General features: G+C 38.1%; 1 protein-coding gene across 2 annotated transcripts; it reads right to left on the minus strand.

Moving 5' to 3' along the window:
- Positions 1-3,273: 3,273 nt before the first annotated feature.
- Positions 3,274-12,771, minus strand: LOC103709685 (protein NCA1-like). Of its 2 annotated transcripts, none has more exons than XM_039132935.2 (8): positions 12,539-12,771; positions 11,180-11,557; positions 10,866-11,088; positions 10,562-10,707; positions 9,690-9,777; positions 9,458-9,604; positions 3,858-4,007; positions 3,274-3,768 (listed from the first exon to the last, which is right to left on the minus strand). In XM_039132935.2, the coding sequence occupies exons 2-8, from the start codon at positions 11,539-11,541 to the stop codon at positions 3,694-3,696; spliced, it is 1,191 nt and encodes a 396-aa protein (XP_038988863.1). In that variant the 5' UTR covers positions 11,542-11,557; positions 12,539-12,771; the 3' UTR covers positions 3,274-3,693. The 2 variants fall into 2 exon arrangements, with proteins under 2 accessions (XP_038988863.1, XP_038988864.1); XM_039132936.2 differs by having other exon boundaries at positions 12,157-12,589.
- Positions 12,772-15,900: the final 3,129 nt, after the last annotated feature.

The following is a 15,900-nucleotide window of genomic DNA, read 5'->3' on the forward strand; positions in this document are numbered from 1 at the left end:
GAGGCAAAAATAGTGGAGTGCAATCTAGATCTTATGCTCTCATTAAACTTAATAATTGCCACAGTACACTCTGCCTACTCACATACTCGCAATCTAGAAACTATTTCTCAATATCAAGAAATCATGCTAGGTCTGTGGCAATGCCCACAATAAAAGAAGGAGAAGAAATCATGTTAAGCCTTTTTTTTTGTGTGTGAAGAGTCTGCAGTCACTAGCCTAATTTGACTTGGATAGCCTGCTAGTGCGGGGGGTAGTTCTATATACACCCCCCCTATTGCTCAGGACACCCCCCAAAAACCAAAAAAAAAATACCCAAACTAACCTTTAGTGTAATTACCATATTGCCCTTGAAATTTTCTCATACACCCCCCCCCCCCCCCTTCCTCCTCCTCTGTTTCGTTTTGAAAAGAAAAAAAAAACCCCCCCTCAAACCCCCCTTAAACCCCTCGATCCATTTACATCGTTTAGGCGATCTTTGAAGGAGATTTAAGCCCCATTCGAAGCATGGACAAGCAACTAGTAATTTGGGACGAAGAATCGGCCGCAAAGGTACGTGTTCCACCTTGTTTCGAAATTTTTTTTTTTTCACGGTTCGTGCTCCTTTCGGCACTGGATCGCCGAACAAAAGGCTTCTGTTCGGCTGAACAGTGCCGAACAGAAGCCTTCTGTTCGGCAACCCTCAACCGAACAGATCTGTTCGGCTGCACAGTGCCGAACAGATCTGTTCGGCTGCACAGTGCCGAACAGAAGGCTTCTGTCCGGCACTGTTCAGCCGAACAGAAGCCTTTTGTTCGGCGATCCAGTGCCGAACGGAGCACGAACCGTGAAAAAAAAAATTTCGGGAGAAGCCGGCGAGGTGGTTCCGGGAGAAGCCGGCGAGGTGGTCGGAGATCGGGAGAATGCCGGCGACGAGAGGGAGAAGGGGGAACGGGGGGGTTTTGGGCGTTGGCGAGGTGTTTTGGAGGGGAAGAGCGGGGTGGGGGGGGGGTTTGGGGAGTGTAGAGAGCAATTTAGGTGAGGGGGTGGGGAGGGTGGGGGGTAATTTAGGAATTTTTAATTTTTTAGGGGTGTCCTTAGCAAATGGGGGGGTGTAGAGAGTATTTAATTTTTTTTTAATTTTTGGGGGGTGTCCTGAGCAATAGGGGGGGTGTATATAGAACCACCCTAGTGCGGGCTATAGGTGTGGGCCGCAACAATTCATTTAACTGTTATCCCAAGTCTGTAAGAATGATAATAACAAGACCTCTTTTCTGCCCATTATGAAGTGGATTTTGGCCCACAACAACGATGGTTATAAAAAACTAAGATACAATACCAAAGACTCATTTGATTCGTGGAAAGAACTTTTTTTTAGTAAAATATTTTTTCTGAAAAGCTTATACTTGAGTATATGATACCTGAAAAATGGTTTTTATATATTTGGTTTTTATGCTATGCGATGCACATCAGGAAATGCAGTTGCGGGCTGAAGCTGCTCAATGTGCAGTTACTGTAGCCGGTGTAACCATGCACGTACGGTTAGCGTTCTAGAGTTCACGACCTGTTTAAATCTTGCAATCTTTCCCTGTTCCTTTTGTAGAGTTCTCTATCACCTATACTTTCTTTGATAGGCCCTTGTGGGAAGGAACCATGCCGTTTGGAGCCGAGAGCATGTCACTTCTTTAATTGCGTAAAAATTGCCCCGTGATCGGCAGTGCAGTGATCGCCGAGGCATCAGCAGCTGAGGTCGAAGGGTATGGGGCATCAAAACTGACAGCAGCTTGCAAATAAGCTCTTTGTGCAAGCCAAGCTGTATCATTCTTTTGCCAACGTAGAAGGGAGGGAATTTTCTGGGTCTCTACTGGGAGTGAATGTGCTCGTGTCTTTGACCGGTTTCTATTTGACACACCATTTACGAAGAATGGCAAGATCGAGGGAGGGCTAGAAGATCGGTGGAAAAACTTTCTGCTCTGGCGAAATCGACTTTTGGTTGTCGAATCTGGGTCTCTAGAGTTTTCTCCAGTGGAGAATGCTGTTGCCTGTTGGAAAGATTGAAACCAGGACAGCTGCATTGGGAAATGAGCTCGAAGAATCTAGAGCTCTCAGGCGTTCCTTTCGGATAGACCTTTGATAGTTCGAAACATTTGGGGCCTACTTATGCTTGTGGAGCGCGCCGCATGGTGTTTTTCACCTGGGAGCCCCCACCTCCAGATGTTTTTAAGGTCAACTTCGATGCTCTCCATGATGTATTGGTTTTTTATTTTTTTGACTGTATCCGTACACATTATGTATGATACTTCCGTTCAAGGAAAAGAAAAAAAAAAAAAAAAAAAAAACCTAGAGCTCGCAAGGTGGCCTAACTCCCTGTGCTTCAAAGACTGCAGAGGATAGATACTCCAAGGTAGCGTTGCAGTGTAGGTAAGATAACTGCAATTTTCATGTGAGATGCTGCTGCATTTTTTTATCAAATCGCGCCGTATTTCAGCACGCCAGCTCGGACGTGTAAATGCTGGAGAGAGTCGTAATCTCCAACCCTCGCTCTGCATGTAGATGTGGGATTGGTCTCTTTGGTCCCCACCCGATAAACTCGATCGGGATCTCGATCTCCCCTTTGGGTACCTCCCAAGCCAGCCCCATTGTGGGGTCCGTCAGGGATAAATATCTTGCTTTCCTTTGCCACCGCATTTTTTACCTATCTATATATGCATTTTCACTTTTGTTCAATGCATTTTCCTTTAATTAATTCATGCTGGTTAACCGGCTCTACAGCTTGCACTTTCTTATCCAGCTCCTAGCATCAGTGTGCAGTTAGACGCTGCTGACAACAAGTGTCAGCTTTTTTCTTTTCTTTTTTTAAAGCTGAGTGCTGAAATGCTTATTCGATCATTTCTTATTTTCTGAGTGAAGTTTGATTATTTATAATTAAGCTTAAATATAATACAGACAAATTCTATCGCAAATGAATAATAAGCTGCAAATTTCCATAACTTCCTATCAGTTTCAGGCTTGAAATCACCGACCAACAAGAGCAAGAAAGGCAGCCATCAAAAACGATTGCTCAATGCCGACTTTTGTGCAAAAGAAGTAAAAATTCCTTCATCTTATGGAAGTCATGGAGGTTTAACCACTTTGGACAAAATGTTGGTAAAATCTGTCAGCTGCAAATGTAGACAATTACATAGATATCGATACAAAATTTGTACTGGATAGAGGAATGTTGGAACAAAGGCATGTTCCTAAATGCTCATGAACAAAAATAAAGTAACCTGCTAGAATAACAAGACACAGTTTGTATAGCTGATTCAAGACTACCTTGCTGAAGGTCTGGTATTATTTTCTGACAGATCCAAGTTACAACCAAGTGCATTATGAATACAAATGCCAAGTCATAATTGGCCTTTATGTATTTCATACATTTCGAACAAAAAATCAGGTGAAGGATAGGGGCATATGCTTAATATCGCTTCAATAGGAACATGCCACAAGGCTACCAGGCCCTAGGAATGTGCTTGATCTAAATGACCATGTAGCATATGCTTAATATCACACTTCAATAGACCCTCACCATGAGTGGCAAGGTATTATGTGCCAGGTGGGAAACACAGCAGAGAATATGCCTAGTTTATATATCTCGTGCGCACGCGCGCTATTCATTACCATGATTGCACAGATCCAGATGTTCATGATGCATCACTCGTGTCTTTGGCAGTCTCCTCAGACAGAAGAGTCCGAGACGGGGGTGTGTTTGTCAGCAAGCTGGCTGTGCAAGAAATCGAGTACAGAGCGACGCTGCACATGCGTATCAGGAATATCAGTATAGAATATATACAAGGGCCCAAAAACAAAAGTGCAAGGTGACAAAAGATGGACACAGGTACCCGTTGCTCTAAACCAGCTTCATTGGAATCCAACTTCAGAGATTCTAGGCATTCTATGGCTTCCTCAAATCCATCAACTGCCACATCCTCGCTGCCAAGATTCCTATCCACATCGGCAACTTTGGCAAGAGAAATTGCAACATCAACAACCTATATAAAAATAAGTTAGCATCGTTTCCTCGCATCATGAGGGGAGAGAGGGATCGATCACAGCTTAAGTACTTCAAAACCATTGAGGTTTTCTGAAAATGATGTGTGTTTATAGAAGGGTTAATCGGTATAACTGTGAAGACCTAAAGATAAGAGCCAACTTTTTCTTTTTTTTGGTCAGAAGAGCCAACTTTTTTCTTTTTTTTTTCTTTTGGTGAGAAGAGCCAACTCTTTTCTTTTTTTTTTTCCGGTGAGAAGAGCCAACTCTTGTTTAGGTAGTTAACAAACAACATAAAAGAACACATACTGGAGATTCACCATGGTTATTCCTTTTTCAAATGACAAATGTTCGTAATTGGTAAGGGAACTTAGACAAACAAGGTAGATAATTGGCAATTCATGCTAAGCTTCGTTAATTCAATTATCGCTTTTTCTTGGTGTTGCAAAATATATTATTGGCAATTTATAGTACTTATCCTTCCAACCAGGGATTAAAATACCAGTACCAGTACCCATACAATGAGGGACCAGTCCAACACAGTATCATACCAACACTCGTTACAATTTATGGTGTCGTTGCACATGTTGACACCATTTATTTTATTTTTACATTGTTTTACCATCTGTACTAGGGTTAGGATTAGTTTAGGGCCCAAAAATGCATAGATTGAAAAATAAGCATGTGTTTTTCTAAAATAAAAACTAAAGCAAAAACACAGACAAGTCATAACATCAAGTCACCAATGCAACTTCACCTTCAGTTCTACGTGAAGTGCTCGGCAAGCTCGTCAACAAACGGATAAGGTTCAAAATTTAGAACGAGGTCCATTACGGCTCGCTTCACCGTAGCATTCACCTAGTTTCCTAAAAAACCAAAATTCTGTCCTTAACATCTCAATACAATTTGTGCACGAAGGGTCTTAAAATTGGAAGCAAAGATCTAATTTTCAGCTTAAATAAAATTATATTGCACTGCAAGCAGGGCTAGAAATGCGCTCAACTTGAGGAGCTTTACGGAAAATCCTTAACAGCTTCAAACTGGATTGGGCCTTTACAATTACAGTAAGAATAAATAAGGCCGATTTCAAGCAGCCCCCAACCCAGACACTAAACGCTAGCCATCTCCTTATCCCTCCATTGCCATCTCCATCTTCAACAGCCCCTTGACTAATCTTCACCACCCATTCCCTTCCTCTGTCCTTCGTAACCACAACCACACCCTTCAAGGCCACCTTTCTTGCCTCCATTTGCCTGTGGTTATGCCCGCCAACTATGTACCTCGAACCCTTCAATTTAGCTTGGATGACCTGCTCTCAACACTTAAAGACACATGTAGAACACTTGGACATGGCTCCTAAAGAAGAAATTCTCATATGTTAAAAGGATATGATGCTTAGACACAAAACTGCAGGCGAACCCAAATCCATCTAGCATAGCCCACCAGCACCTCAACATCCTTCACTAGGCACCCCTCCACATCTCAGCATCCCCTCCAATCTTGGCCAACCTACCTTCAAGACTGCTTTCATCTTCCTCCTTCATGCCTATATAATTGCACCCATTGGCCCCTTAACAGCCCCTGCCTTTGCTTAGCTTCCACATCCCCTCCAAGCTCAGAAACACCTATTCAATGCCTTAGTCTCTCTTCATACTGAAATGTGTGTGTGTGCGTGCGCGCATGCTGCAGCGGGCGGGCCCGCGGGGGGGGGGGGGGGGTTGCGAAAGAGATGTGGCTAAGAGGAGAGAAAGAACGCAGCATGCATTGAAATTCTTTCCGTCGGAGGTTCGAGAATCTATGATAGAAAGGACATCTAAGGCTAAGGAAGAATTCAAGGAAGTCCATTACTTAGAAGTGGTGATCTCATCTCAACTTGCTTGCTAGGAGAGGGGAAGCTTCCAGACCACCTTTGCAAACCAAATAGCAAGCGATCACTCAGCAATGATGTTGCTAGCCGAAGATAAGTACATATCCCTTACAGGAATCAAACCCATGCCTTCGACATAAAAAGACGATATCCTAACCACTGGACAAAAGAGACCAAAAGGCAATTCTTCATATACCTCAGCTCCAAAAATAGAAGTGGTTTGTTTTGTTTTTATATGAAATTCGACGATTTCGTTTGTGTTCATGTTGGCAATTTCTTATGTAAATTCGGCAGGTCGTCCCCCCTTCCTACAGGTTCTCCACTGACCCAGTGACACATCAATCATGCCCCTTCCTTTTCTCCGATCATAAAGCCCCTCGATCCCTTTCTTTATCTTCCATCCCCCCATACCATTCTTTCTAATTCAAAAAAGAAAGGGGGTGGAAAGGCGCCTATGGTTTGACAAGCTCGCAACTTACAAAGGGCACTCACCGCTCGCAACTTACAAAGGGCACTCACCGCTCGCAACTTACAAAGGGCACTCACCGCTCGCAACTTACAAAGGGCACTCGCCGCTCGCAAGCCTGGTCTCTATTATGATTTCGATGCCTAGCAAGCCCTGCAAGCTCAAGGATGGCTTATTGGCACCAAACTTAATTAATCTTAGCTAAGCTCAAGCAAGGATGGACTGACCTAGACCCAACCCATTTGAAGCCCCACTTGCAGTGTACAATTCCTACAATATCACAGAAACCCTTTGGTTAAATATTCTGACACCTTTTGGATTATACCATCTTTTTCATATATTTACTTAAATAGATCACTATAATTTCTTGTGGGCCTTCTAGATTATTGTAGATCATTGATTACCAAGCAACGATCACGAGCCCTTGACAAGGCAAAAAATGATATGATTTGACAAAAAAGTGGCAATTTTTACTGCATAGAGTTTGGTCGCATAACCAATCGCATTTGCCTTCAGTTTGATATTTACATGTCACATAAGTGGCTGAGAAGTAAGAAAAACTGTCATATTGTATAACAAAATAAACATGAGTAAAATCTATTAAGTGTATATACATAATTGTGTTATTATTGTTTAATTGGCTTAATTGCTGCTCCAAGCAATTAACATGGTGACCCATTCTCTTGCATTTGAAAATACTGCTATTAGAGAATCGCAGGATTAGCAAAAAATATTGTCAAAATTTTTATATCCATTAAAAATAAAGAATGAACTGCATATTTCTTAGGATGTTTTTTTTATATATATATTTTGTTTCTTATATAGTATTATTTTTTAAATATATAATATTTTTTATACATATAGAATATAATATATATTCCCTTTTCTATGTATTTTTACTTTTTATATAGTATTATTTTGAGAAAAAAAAATTCAATGTTGAATGTGGGATTTGATTCTATATTTTTTGAATTTTTACATAAAAATATTTTGGGAAAATTTAATGTTGAATATAGGGTACTTTTTTATTTTTTATATAATATTATTTTGATGAAAAACTTAACATCGAATGTGGGGTTCAATTTTCTATATTTTTGATTTTTTATATAATATTATTTTTATGGAAAAATTTATGTTAATTGTGGGGAACTCATGCACGAGTTTTAAATTTCCCCCGCTAACACTGTGACCAACCATCAAGCTTGTTTCAAAAAAACAAAAAATATTATACTTAAGTATTTCAAAGCTAAAGACTGAAAATTAAAAAAAAACACTCCACCCTGTACCTTCTAGCCATTTTTTCCCTTCGTTGCTCCTCCTTCCTGTTGATCCCTCCCCTTTTTCCACTCTCTCCCCCTACGACCAAAGCATTCCTCCCCCTTCCATTGATGCATGTTAAATCCCAGCTTCAAGAGTCCCCAATCATTGGCTCATTCTCAAACAAAGGCGTGTCGCAGACAGGACAGAAGAGGCATAAAGCTGAGTCGTTCCTGCCTAACTCATAGCCAGACCCAAAGTTGACTTGGCTTGATGCGCCTCAGGTCGGCATAGGCCCAATTCCAGCCCTACATGGCCAGGACGGCCCTACTGTTGGGTGTTCCGACTGGGATGAAAGCAAGACAAGCCATGGATGAAGGATTCGGTATCCTACACCCATCTCAGGTTCCATTAAATCATGGAAATAGGACAGGACAGTCGGAGTGCCCCCCATCCCGTCGGAAGTTCAACCCTTGGTTTAAGCCTTTTCAACAAGTGACATAACTCATACAAAGGAGATATTTTATATAAATATTTAACCTCTACCACTAAAAATCAAAAGAATGACTAAAGTCAAAAATGCTCACAGAAAAATCATATCCATTGACCACATCCTTGGCAAGAAAATTGGCCATTGCATTGGTGCTACAACTGGGGCTTAGGCTTTAGACAAACTACATTATCCAAAAATGCTAGGCCAAGTTTTAGTAATATGAGACACAAGCAGTTGCTGAAGGAATGTTATGGTGATGAAGCTTTGAGACCCAAATGAAGGTAGCATAGTGGTGTCTAGGCTAGCAAAAGTTGAGACCTATAAATGTTGGCATTGTTGTTAAGATTGGGATCATATCACAAATCATACAAGGGGTCAAATCACATTGGATTATAGATCCACTCACAGATCATAAGACTTTTTCCATTTCTTTTAAGTGCAAAAAAATAGGGTGAAATAAAATGGAGCATATTTAAATCATGATTTTAATGAAACAAGAAACCATCAGCGAGGACATAAAAGATCACTTTCCAACAACTATAAGATCATACGTATCATGTCCAAGAAAGAAACACTAGTTTAATTAATCAAACTAATTTTACTTCACCAAATAAGTCGATTGATTTTACTTTGAGTTATTTGGCCCCCCAAAAATGTATTCCTATAGGCTTATCAAACTCAATTCTCCTTTGAGGTAAAAGATTCTAGAAATATCAATTTTTTTAAAAAAAGGTAGAAGAAATAACTCTACATCTTACCTACAAAACAACTAAATTTATTTTTTCTTTACCCTTGAAAGTCAAAAGTTCAAAGGATTTTGCTTAGAACTCCTATCTAGAATCCTTATTTCATACTACTGTCTAGATCATTTCTCACCAAAAACTGAACCTAATGCATTTAAGACTTACCGAACTCTCTCACACACACACATCTACTCTTAAATATTACTTCTACTTAACATAGGCTATCAGAACCTAAACCAAAATCAACCTGAAAACTCATATAGAGTTAATATAAAATTGCATAACCTAAACCTGGTACAACTCAAACAACATTAGGAAAACATCAACAATCAAAAGAATGCTCCAGCATCAGCTACTAGATGTAGGCCTTCCCAAGGGTCAATTATAACTTAAAAACGCCTACTGTCATAAGAATACTAGAAAATAAAATCCTAACACGCAACTAAAATTTCATAGAAAGATGCTAGTTAGGGGTGGCATGCATCATTTTACATGGCTACAAAAAAGCACACCGCAAATAAGTTATTTGGTTTAACTGAACTTTCAAAAGAGGTATATGTGTATCAGAATATTTACCATGAAGAAACTAATGGCAAGAAAGTAAAAGGTAAAGGACAAATGCTAACCTGGGAAGATACATTAGGATGCTCTTTGACTGCATTTCGACGAACATTCAAAGATTGTGTGTAATAAGTTTTTGCAGATTTTAGGTCTCCATCATAATACCGAAGATCTCCAATTTTATTCAATGAAACTGATAGCGTGTGTACCAACTGTAGAAGAATACGGTTAAATTCCAAAAATCAATCCAACAATTTCTAATGTCGGAGACTTAAGAACAAAAGCCAGAATGCCAACCTCCAGATCTTCTGCAGGCAACTTTGAAAGGAATTCAACACTCTCTTCATAACAAGTAACTGCTGAACCAGTATCACCCATTGCTCGACTGCATTGCCCACACGTAAGAACAAAAATGTAACACACATTAATTATAGCATGAGCACCATAACAAGTATCAATTCAGAATCATTCAAGCATATGAGAATCAATGAAATTATGATACTCAATCTATAGGACTTCTCTGGAAGCATGAGACAGACATATTGCTGAGTTCAATCTAACTTGAACACAATGGATATAATAAAGATGAGCTAAAACTAAAATTTCAAAGAGGTAAGAACTTAAAAAAAAAAAGGCTACCTAGGCACCCATCTCAATGACCTACATCATGTTAAGTATTGAGGATGAGAGTGACTTATGAATTAGTATTGAATGCTGCCAAGTTGGTACTTCCCACTGACCTACAGCATCTTATTTGATATTTATCTTTCAGTTTTGAGGTACAACTATTGCCTATATTTCTCCCTTTTTTTTGAATTTACTGTTCTTAGGGTTGCCTCAACCTCTTGGCACCTGCCTAGCGCCACCTTTGCCACCTACATTCTTCCAAAACATTGTGCACAGAGGCAAGCATATTGCTGATTTCAAGATGCTGTTAGGGTTCCAGCAAGAATTCAATTTGCCTAAAGCTAAGGGCCATGACTTAGAATGAAGGGATCAACATACTACCAGAATATGGACAATTATATGACTTGAGTTTAAGATATTCTCACAAGTGACAAACCCTCATTAGTGAAGTGGTGTTAATATGTAAAAGCCTATATGCAATTGCAGACTGGACAAATTTCACAAACAGAAATTGAGAAAACAAGTATGGAAAAGAGACACACCAGCAGTCCCCTAGCATTCCTAGGACAGCCCCAAGTTGTGAACATAACTCTGATGTGTTGTCTGATGTCTGTAATTGTTCCCGGATATCCGCTGCACAAAGACTAAGTCTTGATTTTGCACTTTCTATATTCTGTGCACGGAAAGCCTGCAGATAAAACAGAAAGCCTGACTATGAGACAGTCAACCAAAGTTGTGTGCATGGTAGGATATTACTAAACTGACCTAGATGGAGACCATTTATTTTAATTTTCTAGAATATCCAGTAGAAATGTTACTAGCCAAATAGCATAGTTTTTTACTCACCCTCATAGCTTGTTGCACTAGAAAAGCCCCCCTCTCCATAGAAACATCCCCATATATCACATTTTTCTGTCCATCTACTTCTTGCCCATCTGCATTCACTCTCTTGATTCTAGCGTGGCCATTAATGAAGCGATCAACAGTGACCTGAAGATCTGTGTCAGGCTCAATCTTCTCTATGTCAGCACCACACAATGGACAATCCTTAAAGCGAGAGATGCATGCTCTGTTGAAACAAGTGACAGGTAAGAACATTACAACATTGTTTTTCTATGAGAAAAGTGCATGACATGCCATTTGCTGTATGCTCTACTCACTTGCAGAATTTATGGGCACAGGGCAAGCATTTGCTACTTTGATAAAGCAATGCTTGGCAAATCATGCAGCTTAGAGGACCAAGCTTAAATGTATGAGAATCATATCCAAAGGGACATTTCGGAGATACTACAGCAGAATCATTGCTTTTTGTATCTGCTTTATCATCACAGTCTGCTTGATGTTTATTGTAATCGCCCTCATGTTTCATAGGACAGCCAACATCAATAGAAGCAGTACCACTGTTCTTTGTATCTACATTATCATCACACTTTGCCTGTTGTTGACTGTGATTCTCCTCATGTTTCATAGCGCAGCCACCATCAGCAGAAGCTCCTCTAGCAAATGGACAAACAGAACTCATATTGCTCAAGTTTTCACTGCATTGATATATACAGATAAAGCATTACTGCAAAATCTAATGGGGACTGTAATATGTAAATTTTTCCTTATGAAGGCCTCAGAACAGGCCAATTAAACAAGTCATATATCACAAGTCAATTGTCCTAAACTCTATTTTGATTTTCTTAGGCATGCCAGTTCATTCAATATCGATAAGCATCAATCTGTACAAGAACAGGTAGCTCTTTCTTAACAACTATTTACGTTGAAGTGTCATTATTAAGCACTAATCGGCATGTTAATTAAATACCAGTATAGCTCACATGGTCCGTTCAAATGGTCACAGCAAAAAATAATTAAAAAAAAAAAAACGAACCCCTTGTACACTGGAAATATTACAACTAAAATATTTATCGCGTACTGAAAAGGAAAACCTAAGATAATTCTTGATTGAATAGTGAACATGTAGTTTCCTTCTTATTATTTTCTTTTTCAATTTTATAAACCAAATGACATTTCTCTTGACGTGGACAGCTGAGAATCATTCTCCTAAAAGTTCGCATCAAAACTGTCGACTGGAAGTTTAAAAGATTACCCATGAATTAACTTAGAATGAATATAATTAAAAAAACCGAACCTTTTTGTTTAAACAAGAAACCGAACAAACTCATCACACCTTCGCACCGTCCGCCTAGAGAAGGGGAAACAATTCACCATCTCAGTAATCTATAAGAGATAATAGGAGCCCAAGAATCAACCTGACCTTCCTCAAACCCCATCTCGTCTCATACAGATCCGCCCTAAACCCGTCCAAATATCCGCCAAACCCTATCAAGAGACCCTAACCCTAGGCATCCGCCCTGAATTCCTTCCCCTGCCAAATTTTCCCCAATTCAAACCCTAATCCCGACGGAATCAGAGCAAATGACATGACCCACTGCACGAACTCGTATCGAATCAAAGGAAAAGCGACGTAGATTGGAGGAGGGGGAGAAAGAAAGAAGAAGAGAAAGGCGTACGGGGGCCGATCGCGCGAGTGGCAGGAGTCGCGGACTTGGTCCCAGAGTGGCAGTCGCTGGAGCAGAGATCGAGAGGACGGAAGAGGGATCCGATCGGGATTAAAGCGAGTGGATTGCTTTTCTTCTAATTTCCCAGGTAGAGAAAAAATAGAAATTTATGACGATGTACAGAATTGTGAAATATGCGAAAAGCCGTGGATAATGAGAAATTATTACATTGGGGGACCAGGCCCAGTGAACCAATCAAAATCCCTGGAAACTTCATAGAGGTGATGGCATTGGATGAGCCGTCCACATCATCAGCAAATAAATTTTTACCTAAGAGGGGCTAATTTTAAATTTTCCATGCTATGTCCCAACCATTCTAAAACCTTTGTAAGTATCATCCAAGCGAGCAATCCTATCGTCGGCAAATTATTATACGATAAGAAACGACTAGCGACCAAGATTATAATAGGCTCTCGATCCACTAAAACATCTCTCTCTCTCTCTCTCTCTCTCTCTCTCTCATACGATAAGAAACGACTAGCGACCAAGATTATAATAGGCTCTCGATCCACTAAAACATCTCTCTCTCTCTCTCTCTCTCTCTCTCTCTCTCTCTCTCTCTCTCTCTATATATATATATATATATATATATAGGAATAATTGTGCAAAAAAAATCTGAACCACTTGCAGCTTTTAAATTTTATTCTAAATTTTAATTTAGTACTATCAGATAATCGAATTTTAAAATTTATTTAATTTGGATTCTAGTTATGGATTTCGCCTGCCTACATGACGAAATTGTCACGTGATGTCACGCGACCAGCTTAAATGACAGAAGAGGATAATGCCTTATGTGACATCACGTAACAATTTTGGCGCCGCAGTCAAATAGAATTCAAAAACAGGATTTGAATTGAACGAATTTAAAAGTTTGATATTCTAAATATACTAAATTAAAGTTTAGAAAAAACTGAAAACACCAAATAATTTAAATTTTTTTACGTGATTATTCCATATATGTAACACTTATTTTTTTTTGTATTCAATTACTTCTTTTTGCTTATTTAGAAATAATTCTTTCGGTTTAGTGCAGAATTCAAATATCACCCTTTGATCCTCAATTTGGGTTATGATTCCCTTTTCAATAATAGCTAAAGATTTATTTAAAGATACAAACATATTTCCTACAATAACTCCCTATCTTTAGGTTTATATATGTACACATACACATATATGTATGTATGTCTATATAACATACATATATACATATAAATACATACGTACATACATATATATTTATGTGTGTGTGCGCGCGTGAGTAGTTTAGTAAAAATGTATGTTTGTATCCCTATCTAATCTATCCATCGACCGAGGCTGCAGACTATGCACTATAGCTTTTACATTCACATAGGTTATTTTAATAATTAAAAGAATATTTATATATATATATATATACCCTTCTAAATATTAGATTGTGCATGAATATCCTCCCAAAATTGATATTTATATGTATACTTTCATTAAAAAACTTATTTTGCATATTTATCCTTCTTTATTTTTTTCAACTTTGCATATATATATATATATATATATATATATATATATATATATATATATATATATATATATATATATATGTATGTATGTATGTATGTATGTATGTATGTATGTATGTATGTATGTATGTATGTATGTATGTATATATGTAGGTAGGTAGGTATATATATATACGCATATTTGTTCTATTTACTTGTAATTAGTATATTTGTCTAAGTCTCTAGATAGATAAATAATCTTAGATTCGACCTATATATATATATATATATATATATATATATATATATATATATATATATATATATTAGAAAAAATGTACATTTGTATCTCTATCTAATTTGTCCACTGGCCAAGGCTGCGGTCTGCACACGGAAGGTTTTGCCTTCATATGGATTGCTTTAATAATTAAATTTTTTACATATATACACTCCTAAATATTAAATTTTGCATAAATACACTTCTAAAATTGATATTTGTATATATACTCAGAACACACGTTTTGTTGGATTAGCGGTCTAAAATTAAAGTGACTAAAATACCTTTAAGGATATATATGAAGATAAAAAAGTGACAAATCTATGACATGATAAGAAAAATCATTATCAATTTCAAATATTTCACGAGAATTATGTAAATGAATTTTTTCATTGTGCTCGTTGATCAGTTCAATCAAATCCCAAATGCATGCTTGACATCTAAGGACTTTGCAAATTAGCATCTTAAGGTTGCATCATATCCATTATAAACTTTAGAGTAAATTACGTAGCCTGTATGAGATTAATGATAAATTATACGTATACCTAATAGTTTGAAAAATCTACACTTATCTCTCTAAGAGCTTGTTTGAATAATTGGATTGAAAATTCTATAAGATTCATGGTTTGGGCCAATATAACCAGCAAGATCGTAGGATTATAGGCCAGATAGGCCTATATTCATAAATATTCAGAAATAGCTTTGGAGTAGGCCGGCCCAAATCCTATAGAAAGAAAAAAAAGAAAAATACCAAGGAATATTCATAAATTATTTTTTTCCCCTTATGGGATTCAGGTCAGCCCATTCCAAAACTATTCTTGGATATTTATAAATATAGACCTACTCCAACCTATAATCCTATAAATATATAGCCCCAATTTATGAATTTTATAGAATTTTCAGTCCAATCATCCAAATAGCTCTTGAGTTTTTTTTTATCCAACACTTTAACCCATAAATTAACAAAATGTTAGTCAAACTATAAACCTTAAATGAGACTCAAATGCCATATTAGAAAAAAAAATAAAAAATAACCAAAATAACATTAAGTGATATAATAACCATCTAAGGATATAAGAATATGTGTACCTTCTTTCCACTCAAAAGTAATTCTAACTTTTCATATGGGATAAACGGTTTCACTAGAAGTTTTACAAACTATTGAATATAAGTGCAATAAATGTAAAGTTCAGAAGAATTTTTGTAACTTACTCTAAAGTTTATCTCGTGCCGAGGGTTGGATACTTTCTTGATGAAACCCAGACATGACAATGTTAACCATGAATATTCCCGGAAAAGAGGGCAACAACCATCTAGAAATCACCATTACAAGCCTAGACTACCCACATGAACCGATTGGCTGAGTCACCCTAGAGTGTGCATCATGTGTTTCACTAATCACTACCAGCTTTTGGACAAAAGAGAATCCATGCACATTGCTCGCGACTTCAGTGCTTTAATTCTGGTTGATAGTGTTTCCAGATAGCATCCGAACTCAAATTGGCAGCATGTAACAGAGAAGCGTCTTCACCCTCTCCAACGTTCGCGTCGGCAGCGGAGGC

This window comes from Phoenix dactylifera, chromosome 17 (genome assembly GCF_051530095.1).
Source record: "Phoenix dactylifera cultivar Ajwa chromosome 17, Ajwa_hap1_PhDact_Kaust_v1.1, whole genome shotgun sequence".
NCBI classification, from domain to species: domain Eukaryota; kingdom Viridiplantae; phylum Streptophyta; class Magnoliopsida; order Arecales; family Arecaceae; genus Phoenix; species Phoenix dactylifera.